The sequence below is a fragment of the Macaca nemestrina genome, chromosome 5 (genome assembly GCF_043159975.1).
Source record: "Macaca nemestrina isolate mMacNem1 chromosome 5, mMacNem.hap1, whole genome shotgun sequence".
Lineage (NCBI taxonomy): Eukaryota > Metazoa > Chordata > Mammalia > Primates > Cercopithecidae > Macaca > Macaca nemestrina.
The window spans coordinates 110364059-110379054 of NC_092129.1; the positions used below are offsets into that span (position 1 = coordinate 110364059).

General features: G+C 38.4%; 1 protein-coding gene across 10 annotated transcripts in view; it reads right to left on the bottom strand.

Annotated features, from left to right (window-relative positions):
* LOC105479431 (myosin VI) overlaps positions 1 to 14996 on the bottom strand; it is a 162227-nt gene that overhangs the window by 70812 nt on the left and 76419 nt on the right. For all 10 annotated transcript variants that reach the window (XM_071096822.1, XM_071096824.1, XM_011737381.2 and 7 more), the window contains 4 exons: positions 11032 to 11105; positions 9072 to 9201; positions 6723 to 6828; positions 3376 to 3431 (listed from right to left, as the gene is read on the bottom strand). In XM_071096822.1, the coding sequence (XP_070952923.1) occupies positions 3376 to 3431; positions 6723 to 6828; positions 9072 to 9201; positions 11032 to 11105 (366 nt within the window). The remainder of the gene's footprint in view (positions 1 to 3375; positions 3432 to 6722; positions 6829 to 9071; positions 9202 to 11031; positions 11106 to 14996) is intronic.

The window sequence follows — 14996 nt, forward strand, 5'->3', positions numbered from 1 at the left end:
CGGACGCCTGTAGTCCCAGATACTTAGGAGGCTGAGGCAGGAGAATGGCGTGAACCCGGGAGGCGGAGGTTGCAGTGAGCTGAGATCGTGCCACTGCACTCAAGCCTGGGTGACAGAGCGAGACTCCATCTCAAAAAATAAATAAATAAAATAAAAAATAAACATGAAGCCATATTTCTTATAAAGACTTTTCAGGTCAATTTCTCCTATTCTATCCACAGCAGAATGCTTAACTAGTCTCTAAACTCTTTTAAAGATCATTCCCCAGCCATTTCACGTGCCAAAATAAGAAAGAAAACATTAAAACTAAAAGAAATATTAGCATATATCTCTCATGTTTCAGATGCGACAAAAAAACTGAAGCCAACATGGCCAGCCGGGGCGCAGTGGCTCACACCTGTAATCCTAGCACTTTGGGAGGCCGAGGTGGGCAGATCATGAGGTCAGGAGTTTGAGACCAGTCTAACCAACATGGTGAAACCTCGTCGCTAATAAAAATACAAAAATTAGCCGGGTGTGGTGGCGGGCGCCTGTAGTCCTAGCTACTCAGGAGACTGAGGCAGGAGAATCACTTGAACCCGGGAGATGGAGGTTGAGGTGAGCCAAGATCATGCCACTGCACTCCAGCCTGGGTGAAAGAGTGAGACTCCATCTCAGAAAAAAAAAAAAAAAAAAAAAAAAAAAATGGTCAACTCACTCTTCAAAGGCCACATAACTGTCTGTTGACAAAAAGAGGACTCAATTACAGGTCTCCCCAACTCCCTTATTGGTAATCTACTAGTTTTTGCTGAAGAATTTAATACAAGTAAAATATCCCAAAATAGGATAAGAACCTCTCCAACAGAAAATCATATTAATGCTACTAATAATATACTCATTCCAAAACCAGCAACCAAACTTCTATTAAGGATGGCATCAAAAGACTCTATGCCCTTCTAGTTACATTTACTATTATCCATTAAGAGGCTACAGAGCTGGGCACACTGGTTTACGCCTGTAATCCCAGCACTTTGGGAGGCTGAGACAAGTGGATCACCTGAGGTCAGGAGTTCAAGACCAGCCTGGCTAACATGGTGAAATCCCAACTCTATGAAAAAATACAAAAATCAGCCAGGCATGGTGGCACACACCTATAATCCCAGCTACTCAGGAGGCTGAAGCAGGGGTATCACTTGAACTCGGGAGACAGAGGTTGCAGTGAGCCAAGATCCCACCACTGCACTCTAGTCTGGGTGACAAAGTGACTCAGTCTCAAAAAAAAAAAAAAAAAAAAAAAAAAAGCTATAGAAGCATTTGGAATAATACACTTGGCAACTTATCTCCACTATAACACACTACATACTGTACAGCACATTACTGTGGAAGAAACTGGGCTTATATCCAATTGTCAAGTGAGTGTGCTCCTCAAGTGAGCAAATCACAATACTAATTAGTCTTTTACTGAGGTAGCCCATAATTTGTTCTTTTTTATTAATTTGTTCAGTTTTTAAGAATGACTCCCTCGCTAAAGTAAGGCACTTTACTGTGAATAAAACATTACTTACGAGATAAGTACATATTTGGGTATGTCACAACACCACATAAAAACTATAAATGAAACTAGAAAATTCTTTATATTAAAAAAAACTTTATTGATGCTCAACTTTAAAAATGTTTATTAGAGTTGTATTTAGATTGATCGACATGCAGATTTTACATCATTGTGAAAAATGCACATATCATTTGCTATGATCTAGCAAAATGCATGAACATACAAGGCCCCATTAAGTTTTTGTTCAACTAACATTTTTCTTTAAAATGTCAAGAGCATGTGTGGTGCACTCGTAGAGTCCCAACTACTTATGAGGCTGAGGCAAGAGCACTGCTTGAGCCCAGGAGTTTGAGACCAGCCTCGGCAACATAGTGAGATGCTGTCTCTACTTTAAAAACAAAAAAGGCCAAGAGAGTGTAAAATATGCATTTACTATGGCATGTAGTTAAGATGTCTAGGTTTATACCCGAATTTCACAACTGATGAGCTATATGAGCTTCAGCATATTTAAATATTATCATCTTTAAAGTAGGGATAAAAGAGTTTCTAATTCATTCTGTGAAGATTTAAATTAGATAACAGATTTTTAAACAAATAGGATAATGCCTAATACATCCCATATATGTTATTATCACATCATCATTATTAAAAAATGCTTACTGAGTACATAGTGGGGGAAAGTAAGGCAGGGAGAAGGAGAAAGAGTGTTCAGAGAAGCCTGTTTAAGACAGTTCAAAGAACTACAAGGAGCCCAATGTGATTAAAGCATAAGGAGTTAGAAGAAACATGACTCTAGGTGAGATCAGAAGAGGCAGGAGCCAGACCACACAGAGCACTGTGGGTGATGTTACACATCTGGCACATGATGTTAAGAGCAATATGAAGCCATCAGATGATTTAAAGCAAAAGAAATTGTTCTGGCCAGGTGCGGTGGCTCACCCCTATAATCCCAGCACTCTGGGAGGCTGAGGCAGGCGGATCACCTGAAGTCAAGAGTTCAAGACCAGTCTGGCCAACATGGTGAAACCCCGTCTCTACTAAAAATACGAAAATTAGCCAGGCGTGGTGGTGGGCGCCTATAAGCCCAGCTACTCGGGAGGCTGAGGCAGGAGAATCGCCTGAACCCAGGAGGCAGAGGTTGTAGTGAGCCGGGATCAAGCCACTGCACTCCAGCCTGGGTGACAGGTGAGACTCCGCCTCAAAAAAAAAAAAAAAAAAAAAAAAGGAAAAGAAATTATTCCAACTTCCATACAGAGACTGGATTAAGGAGAAGTAAGAATCTAATTGAAGAGACTAAGCAGGAGTCTATGATGCAGGAGGGCATCATGCAGGAGATTCAACATAATGGTAGTCTAGGCCAGTAGTCTCCAAACTGAGCTACAAGAAGAAGATTTTCTAAGGAGGTATACAAGCATGGATAGCTTAAGGAAATCAATTTACACACTACTGCCTTTGTTAAAAAATGACTTCCCTAAAATAGCACCTAATGCCAAATAACCCTTCTTCCTCTTCCCTTTACACAAAACAGCTCCACAAAACAAACAGGAAGCTAAAGACATTCCTGTATTTCTTTCATTCATTCAGCAGATATTTATGCTCTGTATCAGTTACCATTCTAGGGGTTTGCAATATGAAACAAAAATCCCTGCCTTCTTAGTGTTTTCATGAGGTGGGCATGGGGGCAGAAACAATTGATACTAGGTAAATAACAAGATGATATATGAGCAATGATTTGTAGGAGATAAGAGTGTCTTTTGCATCTCTGAGAGAACATTCCAGACCACTGAAAGAAGTCTTGTAACTTAATTTCAGTACATGCATAACAACAGAAAAATTAGCAATACCTTCAACAATTCTGTCATCAATATCTTGACCTGTTCCATAGGATTCAGTCAGGTATCTGTTTAAAATATAGGATAAAAAATGTTGATGACAATAATATGGTATACAATTATTTATAATTTTATTATTTAGTACATACAAAACTGAAACCTAGATCATCACTATAACAAATGTGTACTTAAATGCAACTATTCTGCGACAGCTTTTTAAATGTATTTAAAATTATATGTGGGTCCAGGTGCAGTGGAGCATGCCTACAATCCCAGCATTTTGGGAGGTCAAGGCAGGTGGATCACCTGAGTTCAGGAGTTCAAGACCAGCCTGGCCAACATGGTGAAACCCCTTCTCTACTAAAATACAAAAATTAGCCAGGCATGGTGGCACATGCTTGTCATCCCAGCTACTCGAGAGGCTGGGGCAGGAGAATCGCTTGAACCTGGGAGGCAGAGGTTGTGGTGAGCCGAGACTGCACCACTGCACTCCAGCCTGGGTGACAGAGTGAGACTCCGTCTCAAAAAAAAAAAAAAAATTCTATTTGGTGGTACTATGCTCATTACCTCAATGATGAGATCATTCACAACCCAAACATCTATGTCACAAAATATATTCATAACAAACCTGCACATGTATGGCATGAATCTAAATGCTGAAATTATAAAAATGAAAAATAAATTCTATTTGTATTGCATTTAACATCTAACCTATTACATTTAACATCTAATCTAAAACATTATTTTTAAAATTGTTTTGGGAATGTTCTGATTTTATCCAACTATTTGATTTTAAATATATCATATTCATCAACTACAGGAGATTTCAAAGCCTTTTGTGAGAGCCTATTAATTCAATCTTCGGCTACGGAAAACAAGGCAATCTGCCTCCGAACAACTGGGAAGTTATCACTCTTCATATTGTTTCACTGAAATATGAAACACAGACAAATAACTATTTGCCTGGTACATTCCAAAACAAAAAGCAATCCTTAATTTAAAATATAAGTTCATATTATAAGTTTATAATTCCTTAACTTTTTGTTCATTTTCATATATTAACCATAGACTCATATAGACTATTACATACAGGAAAGAAAGAAAAAGAAATTGAAACACTTAGAATCCAAGAATACTGGGAAGCATTCATTTAACCAGAATTGTGTGTGTGTGTGTGTGTGTGTGTGTGTGTGTGTGTATAAAATAGCTGTTAAACTCTTCAGTTGATTTTATATAGATAACTCTGAACAGCTTACATATTTACATAATGAATAGCAAAAGTTCCTAGTACCACTATGCAGCAATCAACTAAGAACTGTAATTCTGTGGGAGTAACACTGGTGAGTATGCTGCTCCTAGCAGTAGTTCAACCACTAGATCTAACCTCATGGGTATGTAAATTAAAAGAACTATACTACAATGAGTGTTACGATTCCTTCCACTTTTAAAATGCTATAATTCTAAACAAAGTGTAAGGCCAGGCATGGTGGCTCATGCCTGTAGTCCCAGCACTTTAGGAGGTCAAAGTGGGAGGGTCACTTGAGTGCAGGAGTTGGAGACCATCCTGGACAACATAGCCTAACCTTGTCTCTACAAAAAAACAATTAGCCAGGCATGGTGGCACATGCCTGTGGTCCCAGTTACTTGGGAGGCTGAGGTAGGAGGATCATTTGGCTTGGAGGAGGTCGAGGCTGCAGTGAGCTATGATCACACCACTGCCCTACAGCCTAGGTGACGGGGCAACACAGCAAGACCCTGTTTTCAAAAAACAAACCAAACCAAACAAACAAACAAACAAAAAAACACAATGCAGAGAGTTTAAGTTAACGGCAGCAAAGGGAACACGTTCAGAGGCAGGCTATAGGGAAATAGAAATAAGGAGGCCAATTATCATAAGCTTAAGGTAAAAAATGGTCTTTTTTTTTCCCCCCCTCCGAGACGGAGTCTCACTCTGTCTCCCAGGCTGGAGTGCAGTGGCCCGATCTCGGCTCACTACAACCTCCACCTCCCAGGTTCAAGCGATTCTCTTGCCTCAGCCTCCTGAGTAGCTGGGACTAGAGGCGTCCACCACCACCCCTGGCTAATTTTTGTATTTTTAGCAGAGACAGGGTTTCACCATATTGGCCAGGCTGGTCTCGAACTCCTGACATTGCGATCCGCCCGCCTCGGCCTCCCAAAGTGCTGGGATTACAGGTGTGAGCCACCATGCCCAGCCAAAAAATGGTCTTAACCATGCTAACAACAGAAATATAGACAGAATGTAAATGTTAGATTCTTAAGGAACATTTCTAGATCACCCTTTGTCTAACCAGTACTGGTCTTCTCCAAGATCCTCATGTGAATAACATGTCAGAGCAGGCTTTCAGTCATCTATAGACTAGCTCCCATATAAGGTGTCTGTATCTTAAAAGGGGTAGAGCCCACCATTCCAAACTATGTCATGAAGTATGCAAAGGTATTAAAAGTCAACCAGTTCAAATTCTCAAAGAAATATTTACACAGCCATGTTCATAACAGCACTATTCACAATAGCCAAGAGGTGGAAGTCACCTAAATATCCATTGACAAATGCATGGATAAACAAATGTACCATATATCTACAATAAAATATTATTCGGCCTTCAAAAGGAAGGATGGGATACAAAATACTAAAAAATAAAAATAAAAGGAAAGAAATTCTGACATATACTACAACATGGATGAATGTTAAGTTGAGCTAAATAAAATAGGCCAGTCACAGAAAGACAAATACTGTGTAATTTCACTTACATGAGAGAGAGCTATAGTAGTTAAATTCACAGAAAAACTGGAAATTAGAATGGTGGTTACTAAGTGAGTGGATAAATGGAGTTGTTGAATCGGTCAAGTTTTAGTTTTCCAAGATGAAAGTTCTGGAGGTTGTACAGATTGGCTGCACAACAATGTGAATATACTCAATGCTACTATGCTATACACTTAGAAATGGTTGACAACTTTTACATATGTATTTTTTTTTGCCAGAAAAAAGTCAACCTGGGCCGACCGAGCATGGTGGCTCATGCCTATAATCCCAGCATTTGGGGAGGCCAAGGCAGGAGGGTTGCTTGAGCCCAGAAATTAGCAATCAGCCTAGGCACCACAGTAAGACTTCATCTCTACAAAAAAATTAAAAGATTAGCAGGGCATGGTGTCATGTGCCTGCAGTCCCTGCTATTCAGGAGAATGAGGTGAGACAATCACTTGAGCCCAGGAGGTCAAGGCTACAGTGAGCTGTGGTGGTGACACTGCATTCCATCCTGGGTGACACAGTAAGACCCTATCTCAAGGGGGGAAAAATACGATCAACCTGCTCAAATATTTCAAGTTAGCTGAATACTCACCTTAGAACAAATTTTGTATTTTCTGTTTTACCAGCTCCTGATTCGCCAGATACAATGATAGACTGACTCATCTTGAGCACCTTCATGTCTCGAAAAGCTTTATCAGCTAGGGTCAAAATAAGACATTAATGATGGGCAATATATTAAATACAAAGTTAATAATAGAAAGTTCACTTTAGGAGCACTTACTCTTAAAGAAATCATAAACGTTCAACGTTAATGAAATTTTAAAATAAAGTCATTCAAAAGTGTTCAAATCATTTTAGAAGTATTTACTTTAAATATTCTATCTTATTATCCTAAAAGTCAAGTGATATGAAATCCAAACAAACAACTCTTAAGTTTCTGATACAATGTCTTGATATTATGGGCTATGGCTCATCTCTTCGCAATTCCAGAGCTGATCTGCAGAGGGATTTATAACTAATGAAGTCCCCAGCGAAAAGCAGGAATTAATGAGCTTCCAATTAAGAAATCTGGCAACCACAAATTCGGCTGGAGAAAACAAAATACCTAATGGCAAAATAAATCTGTGGGTTTTTTTCCTATAATACAACTATTAAATTTATGAATCTTGTAGAATTTGTCAACATTTTACAATGACGCAAAATTAACAGCTTTAAGTTTCCTAGATTTGCCACTGTTTATACATATAATTTTTAACTATCTTCATTACACTCCAACAATTTAGGCTATAAACTGTATTAAATGTCAAGTCTACACAGACAAGTTGAAACAATTTAATGCTGTTAAAGCAGTCTCAAATTAAGACAACTGTAATTCAAAATTAGGTCATCACAATTTGGCTATATAAGACTATTTCTCACCTCAGACATGTGCCAAGAAGACTTTAGAAATGGCTTTTACTCTAAGGGGAGAATGCAAACCATATGCAAAAGTACACACATCCCAATGCAAACCATATGCAAGAGTACACACATCCCTTTGTCCAATTTATCAGCAGCCTGTTCCCCTGTTCCACCCCCCACCCATTTTTGGTTTTTTGGGTTTTTTTTGAGACATGGTCTCTCTCTGTCACCCAGGTTGAACGTGGTGGCACGATCTCAGCTCACTGCAGCCTCGATCTCCTAAGCTCAATCGATCCTCCCACCACTGCCTCCAGAGTAGCTGGGACTACAGGCAAGCACATGCCTGGCTAATTTTTTCATTTTTTTTTATAGAGACAAGGTTTTGCATGTTTGCCCAGGTGGGCATTGACCTCCCAGGCTCAAGCAATCCGCCCTCCCAAGTGCCTGGATCACAGGCATGAGCCATCACACCCATCCTCCACATGTTTTTAAAGAATCATTCCAAACACTTGTTTTTTAGCAGTAAAAAGCTAAAAATAAAAGCTCATCGATTTACATTTTAAACATGTAACTTTTCTCCAGTGATAAGTTTGCACGTATTCAGGTTCTAAGGGATTTTGCAGGCTGAACACACGATGCCTGTCATAGCTTCTTTCAGCCAAAAGTAAATCTGCTGCTGCCCTGGTAGAGTAATTATGTCAGCCATATTTACCCTACTTAGTAGTAGACAGCACACAGGTCAACCAAATCTGGAAGTGAAGTCTGGTTAGGCCAACACACAAGCATAAAGAGAAAGCCCAAAGAGAAACAGGCTGCACTACAAACTAGTTCCAACACATGTCACTTAGCTGCTTTATGTCTGAATGCAAAGGGTTAGCTAACACTTCCGTATTTGGTGGGAAGAGGGGTAACTGCTCATTCTGATCAAAAACCTCCACCCCCTAAGCCTCAGATCTGGAGGACTTCAAAATAAAAGAGAAGCTGAGAAAGGCAAAGAGACACTACTATTTTCCCACACAGGTTCTCCAGCAGTATGGAGCATATACTACTTTTAATCCTTTAATTTTATAAACCCCTGATGCAAGATGATGCCCAGAAGTCTGTTCTTATAGCTCAAATCTAGTCCAAGTAACACACTCACAAGGGATGAGTTGGGTAAGAAATGAAGGCCAGGACCTCAAAACTGAGGAGGAGGACACTTTTAAGATGCAGCTGATGGTATTAAAGAGCCTAAAAGTACCATTAGGTCAGTTTTATTACATCCTACTTTCAACTGGGCAGACATCCCTTACAGGACACAGGCATTTAACACAGATAATGATGTACAGTATGCTTGCCCCATTAGTTGACTGCAAAAGTATTCTTCCCCACCCTGTGTAAAATACTTGCTCCTAACAATGTTGAGATATCCAAGAAGTATACAGTTCCTCCAAAATACATGTTCAATTTATGGTATCTTTTATTAATCTAAAAGAAAAATTGAGTAAATCTGTACAATATAAAGAAAGACAAGAATTAAAATACAATTAAAATCACTTACCAATTGCAAAGACATGAGGTGGTCTTGTCCCAAGAGATTTTCCTTGATACGACTTTATTGTTTCTGAAGAATATATTTTAGGTATGTCAAAGTATGGATTCACTGCAATCAGAATGTTGGCGACATATGTCTAAATATGAAAAGCATAAACATAAAATTTTCCAATTACTATTTTCATTTAAAGATAAACAAAGCTCATAGAAGAAATAAAATACAAAAAAATCTCAATTATCTATATAACTAAGACTCCCAAATCAGTCCTAAACATTCCGAGTATTCCCTGATCTTTATAGGACCCATATTTCTCCAATTCTTAATAAATATTTGTATCTTACCAACCCATAGGCACCTCAAGTTCAGCATATCCAAACTTAAAATCATCTCTTCCCACCTACCTCTGCCTCAAAGAAAGTATTCTCCTTCCATGTGCTTCCCCAGGGACATGGCATCACCACCAAGTCACCACAGACAGAAATCTGAGTCTCTAGCTCTATCTCATTCAGCCTTCTTCTGTTGACTCTACTTACGAAATCTACTCCTACACCTAAGTTTTGGTCACTTGTATTCCTTACCTAGTGTATTCACCCTGCTACTGAGGAGTTTAATACAGCTCGTAGCACCTTCTAGGCCCATCCCTATCACTGAATGCCAAGGATTGATTTAGCTCTGTGGTGACCATTTGGTTCCAGATTTCTTCCAAACAATATATGCTAACCACTATCTAGAATATTTATGGGTTAAATGTTTAATGAGCAACTTAAGCTTGCTTTTTATTTTGGAATTTAGCACATATTAGATGTTCAACATGAGTCAGTTGATTGAGTAAATTTTGCCTCTAAATATATTTCTAATCAAGAATAGCCACATGTAAACTTAAATATGTTCTTTATTTAGTTGATTTTGAAAAAAATCAGGGAGAGAAGTAAAGTCTTAAAACTATATATAACTAGAAGATGGCAAGTACACTCTTTTGGAATAGAATAAATAAGTCCTATTTCCCAGCTGTTACTACTAGGACAGATGGCAGAGACTAAATGTAATTTAGTCAGAATTAAGTAAGTACAATTAGGCAAATTGATAGTGATATAAAAGATTAAGACTGTCATTTGATCTAGTAAGTGTCAAAGAAGCCATGTGTTTTCTTCGTTCAAAAATAATGAAGAGCCCCATCTTTATAACAGGAGAACTACAATGGGGTAATTCATCTCCAGCCACCAAAGGACTATATGGTTAGGTCATATTGTAATAAAGTCTCATGCATGCCCAAAGAATAATTATAATTAAAACATACTAGGTGAAGTATCCATCTGAATGATTATTTCAGATCATTGTTTCATTCAGAATGAAGCCCTATTTACACTGAAAGCATTTTCTTTCATTTTTGAATATTCTGGACTTTCAAGGTAGAGTATCTAGGGTCTAATGAAATTCAGCAACTAAATATTTAGGTTCTATGGTCAGCATTCCTGTGTTCTTAATATTTCCTCAGATACTACCTTCTATTCTAATTTACATTTTTTTCCTCATTCAAATTTTTAATTTCAATATACATTCCTTACAGGCTGCCTTATATTGTCTTCCAAACAATGTGGAAAGTGAATCAAACATATCTACAGACATACCAAAAGCAAAAAATCAAAACCAAAAACCATTATAGTGCTTTCAAAAACACTTAAACTGGACATTTTTAAGTCCAAAAGATACTAAGCAACACTCTGAATTCATAATTTCTTTCCACGAACACTGATTAAGTGCCTTCTATGTACCAGGCATATTTTAACCCCCGGAGTTCGAGTTGTAAATTAGAAAAAAATATTTGTCCTCACTAAACTCATACTCTATTCAAGAGGCTCAGATCAAGCATGATTTTCTGTTAGAAAATTTCAAGTGTGACAAAATCAAAGAGTGCCACTTGAAATAATTATCTCCACAAAAACTGACACCATAGGAAAATACTTACATAAATTCTGTCTTTACTATATCGAACTTTGATATTATGGAGCAGTGTGGCTTCATTTAGATACATTAGTGAACCTAAGACATAAAATTTATATATCATTAGAGAGTTGAAGAAAACAAAATAAAATAATACTATCTTAATCTGAATCACTTTGACTTATCCTAAAAATCAATTGTTAGGTTACATTTAACTCCATCTTTTTTAAAACCCAGGCTGATGTAAACCCTAGAAGCTGATTTAAAAGCGATCCAGTTTACATGTGTTACAGTGATATTTTTAAGTAATGAATTTTCAACTAAAGGAGTAAACCTAGTGAGTACCAAGTGAGTACTCGTTAATGAAGGTTGATTAAAAAGTACAATTCAAGAGGGAAAAAAGTACTATAATAGATAGCTCTGATTTTAATATACTTCTGACACAACAAAGTGATGACACTAATCCAATCTGATACTCAGAATTTCACAGATAAAACACAAAAGATAAAACTTTAGAATGGGAACACACCATCAAATCACTCAGGGAGTCCCTCACAACTGACGTAAGAAGAATCCTGGATAAATTATGTATGTCTTAACCGAGAATATGAAGCTAATTAATAGCAGAGTTTGAACAGATAAATCTTGTTTCTGTGACATCTGCTCTACTAAAGTGTCAGGGTTGACTCCCAATCTATTCTCCAAGTCCTTCAATCTCCTGAGCTCCATTTCTATCCCATGCTAGAGTAGACAAAAACCACTCCTCTTCTCAGCCACCTTGTTTCTGTTATTAGCACCACCATTTTCTCTGTCACTGAAATTGTAAACCTTAGTCAACACTAAAATCATCTTCTCTCTCCCTCCTTATTCTAAACCAGTTTCCAAATCTTTATGCCATGTAAGAAAGTATAGCATAGTGCCAGTTCATGGCAGGTACTCAAAGCATAATCTGAATCTCTCAATGTATCTCCTTTCTTTCCATTTCTACCATTCCAATACCAGTTTAGTTCTCATTACCTCTTTTGTGATCATGGTAGCCTCTTATTTACCTATTGCCTCAGTCTCTCTCCTCTTTAATCCAGACTTCTCAGCACATTAACTAAAGTAGAGCCCTCATCAAATCTCTCTCCCCATAAAATCATCACTGGGTCTCTATCAACATCCATATTCACGTCTGATTAGGGCTCTTAATAAACCTACATTCATGACCTTTTCACATAATTTTCCACAATTCACCTTAATACTAACTTACAGGCAGACTGAACTATTTATTAAATGCAGGTATCATTCATCTATCAGCTTCCGTGTAGAATATCCTCTACATTTCTAGGTGTCAAAAATCTACCTATTCTTTAAGATCAGTACAAAGGTTACCTCACAAATGACACTTCCCCATTCTCACCACCACTACTAGAACTACTATCTTCTTTGTAATTTCTTTATGGCTCTTACCACACACTGCCAGTGTTATGATAATTTTACGTATCTGGTTTTGTCTACTATATCAGATCCTTAGGGGCAAGATGCTGCCTGATTCATTTGTTTGGTCCCTCACTGAAATTGCTCATGTGCCTACACTGCATGTATGTTAGGTGTTGAACACACTATTCAACACCTAACCAATGCTGTCAAACAAGAGCCTCTTGCCATATACCTACCTCCACAGACTGCCCATGCATCTATACTCATTTAATGCAGCCAATTCACTTTCACCTCACTGCTTTTTTTTTTTTTTTTTTTTTTTTTGAGACAAACTCTCACTCTGTTGCCCAGGCTGGAGCACAGTGGCACGATCTCAGCTCACTGCAACCTCCGCCTCCTAGGTTCAAGCGATTCTCCTGCCTCAGTCACCTCATTGCTTTCCAGTGCCACTTAGGGCAGAATAAAAGAGAGTAAGAAGTGGGTGGAGGCTCCTAACAGCTGAATGGCAGCTTTCCTTTGAATTGAGGAAGGATATAGAGAGGGTTAGGCAGCAGAGGTATTAACATATCTGGTTTGGGTATGAGGTCACCTACCTTTCTATATCCCTAATCTTCTTCCATCCTTGTCCCCTGGAGCCTGGTCTTCATGTTCCTCTTTCTTTATCCAAAGCATTCTGTTGAACCATTTTCCATCTCTCTCACTTTCCTCTGAAATACCTGGTTGCATGATGTTGTCACTGCTTCCTCTAAGTAAAAACTCCTAATCCTACAGTACACTTCCCCTGTGAACACTAATCATATAAGCCTACACAGACATGGGAATTACTACTTGCTCTCCTATCTTTACTCCTTCCACACTCGCCACCTACCTTTTCAGGGATGTGTGTTTATTAAACCAAATAAATCTCCAACTGATGAAGTATCTGCTGACTACAGTAAGAATTTGGACAGGAGGGTATTCCTCTGAAATCATGCCACACAGGCCATTCCATTTTCAAGAAGACACAGAAAAAGAGAGAGGGAGAGGAAAGTATTTGCAACCCTTGTTTTCCCAGAATGTGAAATGCTAAGTCCCAACTGCCTACATCTCCCTAAAGGTATGACCTAGGGATGTTCACGAGGGCCTCTCAAATAGCTTCCTGCTCTACCGAATAATTCCTTCTTCCTTTCCTTTCCTAGTAGTCAGTCCTAGGATTACTTGGCTTGGCTATTTACATGCAACTCTTTATGTAAACTGTTTACCTTTTATGCCTAATTATTAACAGATTTAACTATCCCCAAAAGAATATTAAAATGTTGAAACAATTTAACCTAAGACATATAACAAAATATTTGAATAAACAATTAGTTTCTTTATAAACACTGTTTTAATAAATAAATATATAACAAATATATGTAAACGTTTCTAATGAAGATTAGGTATGACTTCATTATTAAATTTAGATATCTGACTAGAGAGTTGTCTCAGCATTTAAGATCCTGCTTAATCATTACAGCTCTGGCTCACTAAAAGAAAAAAGGAACCCACAAACAACTTCAATACAGAAGTCAATCAATTCTAAATATATGTTGTTGTAGATGACATTGCACTACTGAAAAAGAGACTGAGGCAACTTTTAGAATTCTTTCCAATTGTATTAATTTATTATTTAGAGACAGAGTTTCACTCTTGTCACCCAGGCTGTAGTGCAATGGCGTGATCTTGGCTCACTGCAATCTCTGCCTCCTGGGTTCAAGGGAGTCTCCTGCCTCGGCCCCCCGAGTACCTGGGATTACTGGCGCCCACCACCACGCTCAACTAATTTTTGTACTTTTAGTAGAGATAGGGTTTCACCATGTTGGTCAGGCTGGTCTCAAAGTCCTGACCTCAGGTGATCCACCCGCCTCAGTTTCCCAAAGTGCTGGGATTACAGGAGTGAGCCACTGCGCTCAGGTTCTTTCCAATTTTATGCTCTATACTTTATTATTCTCAAAATCTAATAGACAATAATTCACGAAGAACATTATGTGCCATGAAAGTCATAGTAGCTCAAAATCAGCAGAGAAAAATGCTATTATTTTCCTTTTAATTACTGACTTCACATGCCCAATTTTCCTATCCTTGTGACAATAACCAACAGTCAAGTAAAACAGCAAAATTAACATACTAATTTCTACATATAAAACCCTTCACATAGAAAACTCAGAGCTATAGCTCGGTGCAGTGGCTCACACCTATAATTCCAGCACTTTGGGAGCCCGAGGCAGGCAGATCATCTGAGGTCAGGAGTTTGAGACCAACCTGGCCAACACAGTGAACCCCATCTCACTAAAAATACAAAAATTAGCTGGACATGGTGGCGCACACATGTAGTCACAGCTACTCAGGAGACTGAGGCAGAAGAATTGCTGGAACCTGGGAGGCGAAGGTTGCAGTGAACTGAGATCATGCCACTACACTCCAATCTGGGTGACAGAACGAGACTGTCTCAAAAAAAAACAAAAAAACAAAAAACTTAGACCTAAAAGTAGGTAACAAATGTTGCTACATTGTTAGGGCACTATTAAAAGACAACACATGGTGGGATAG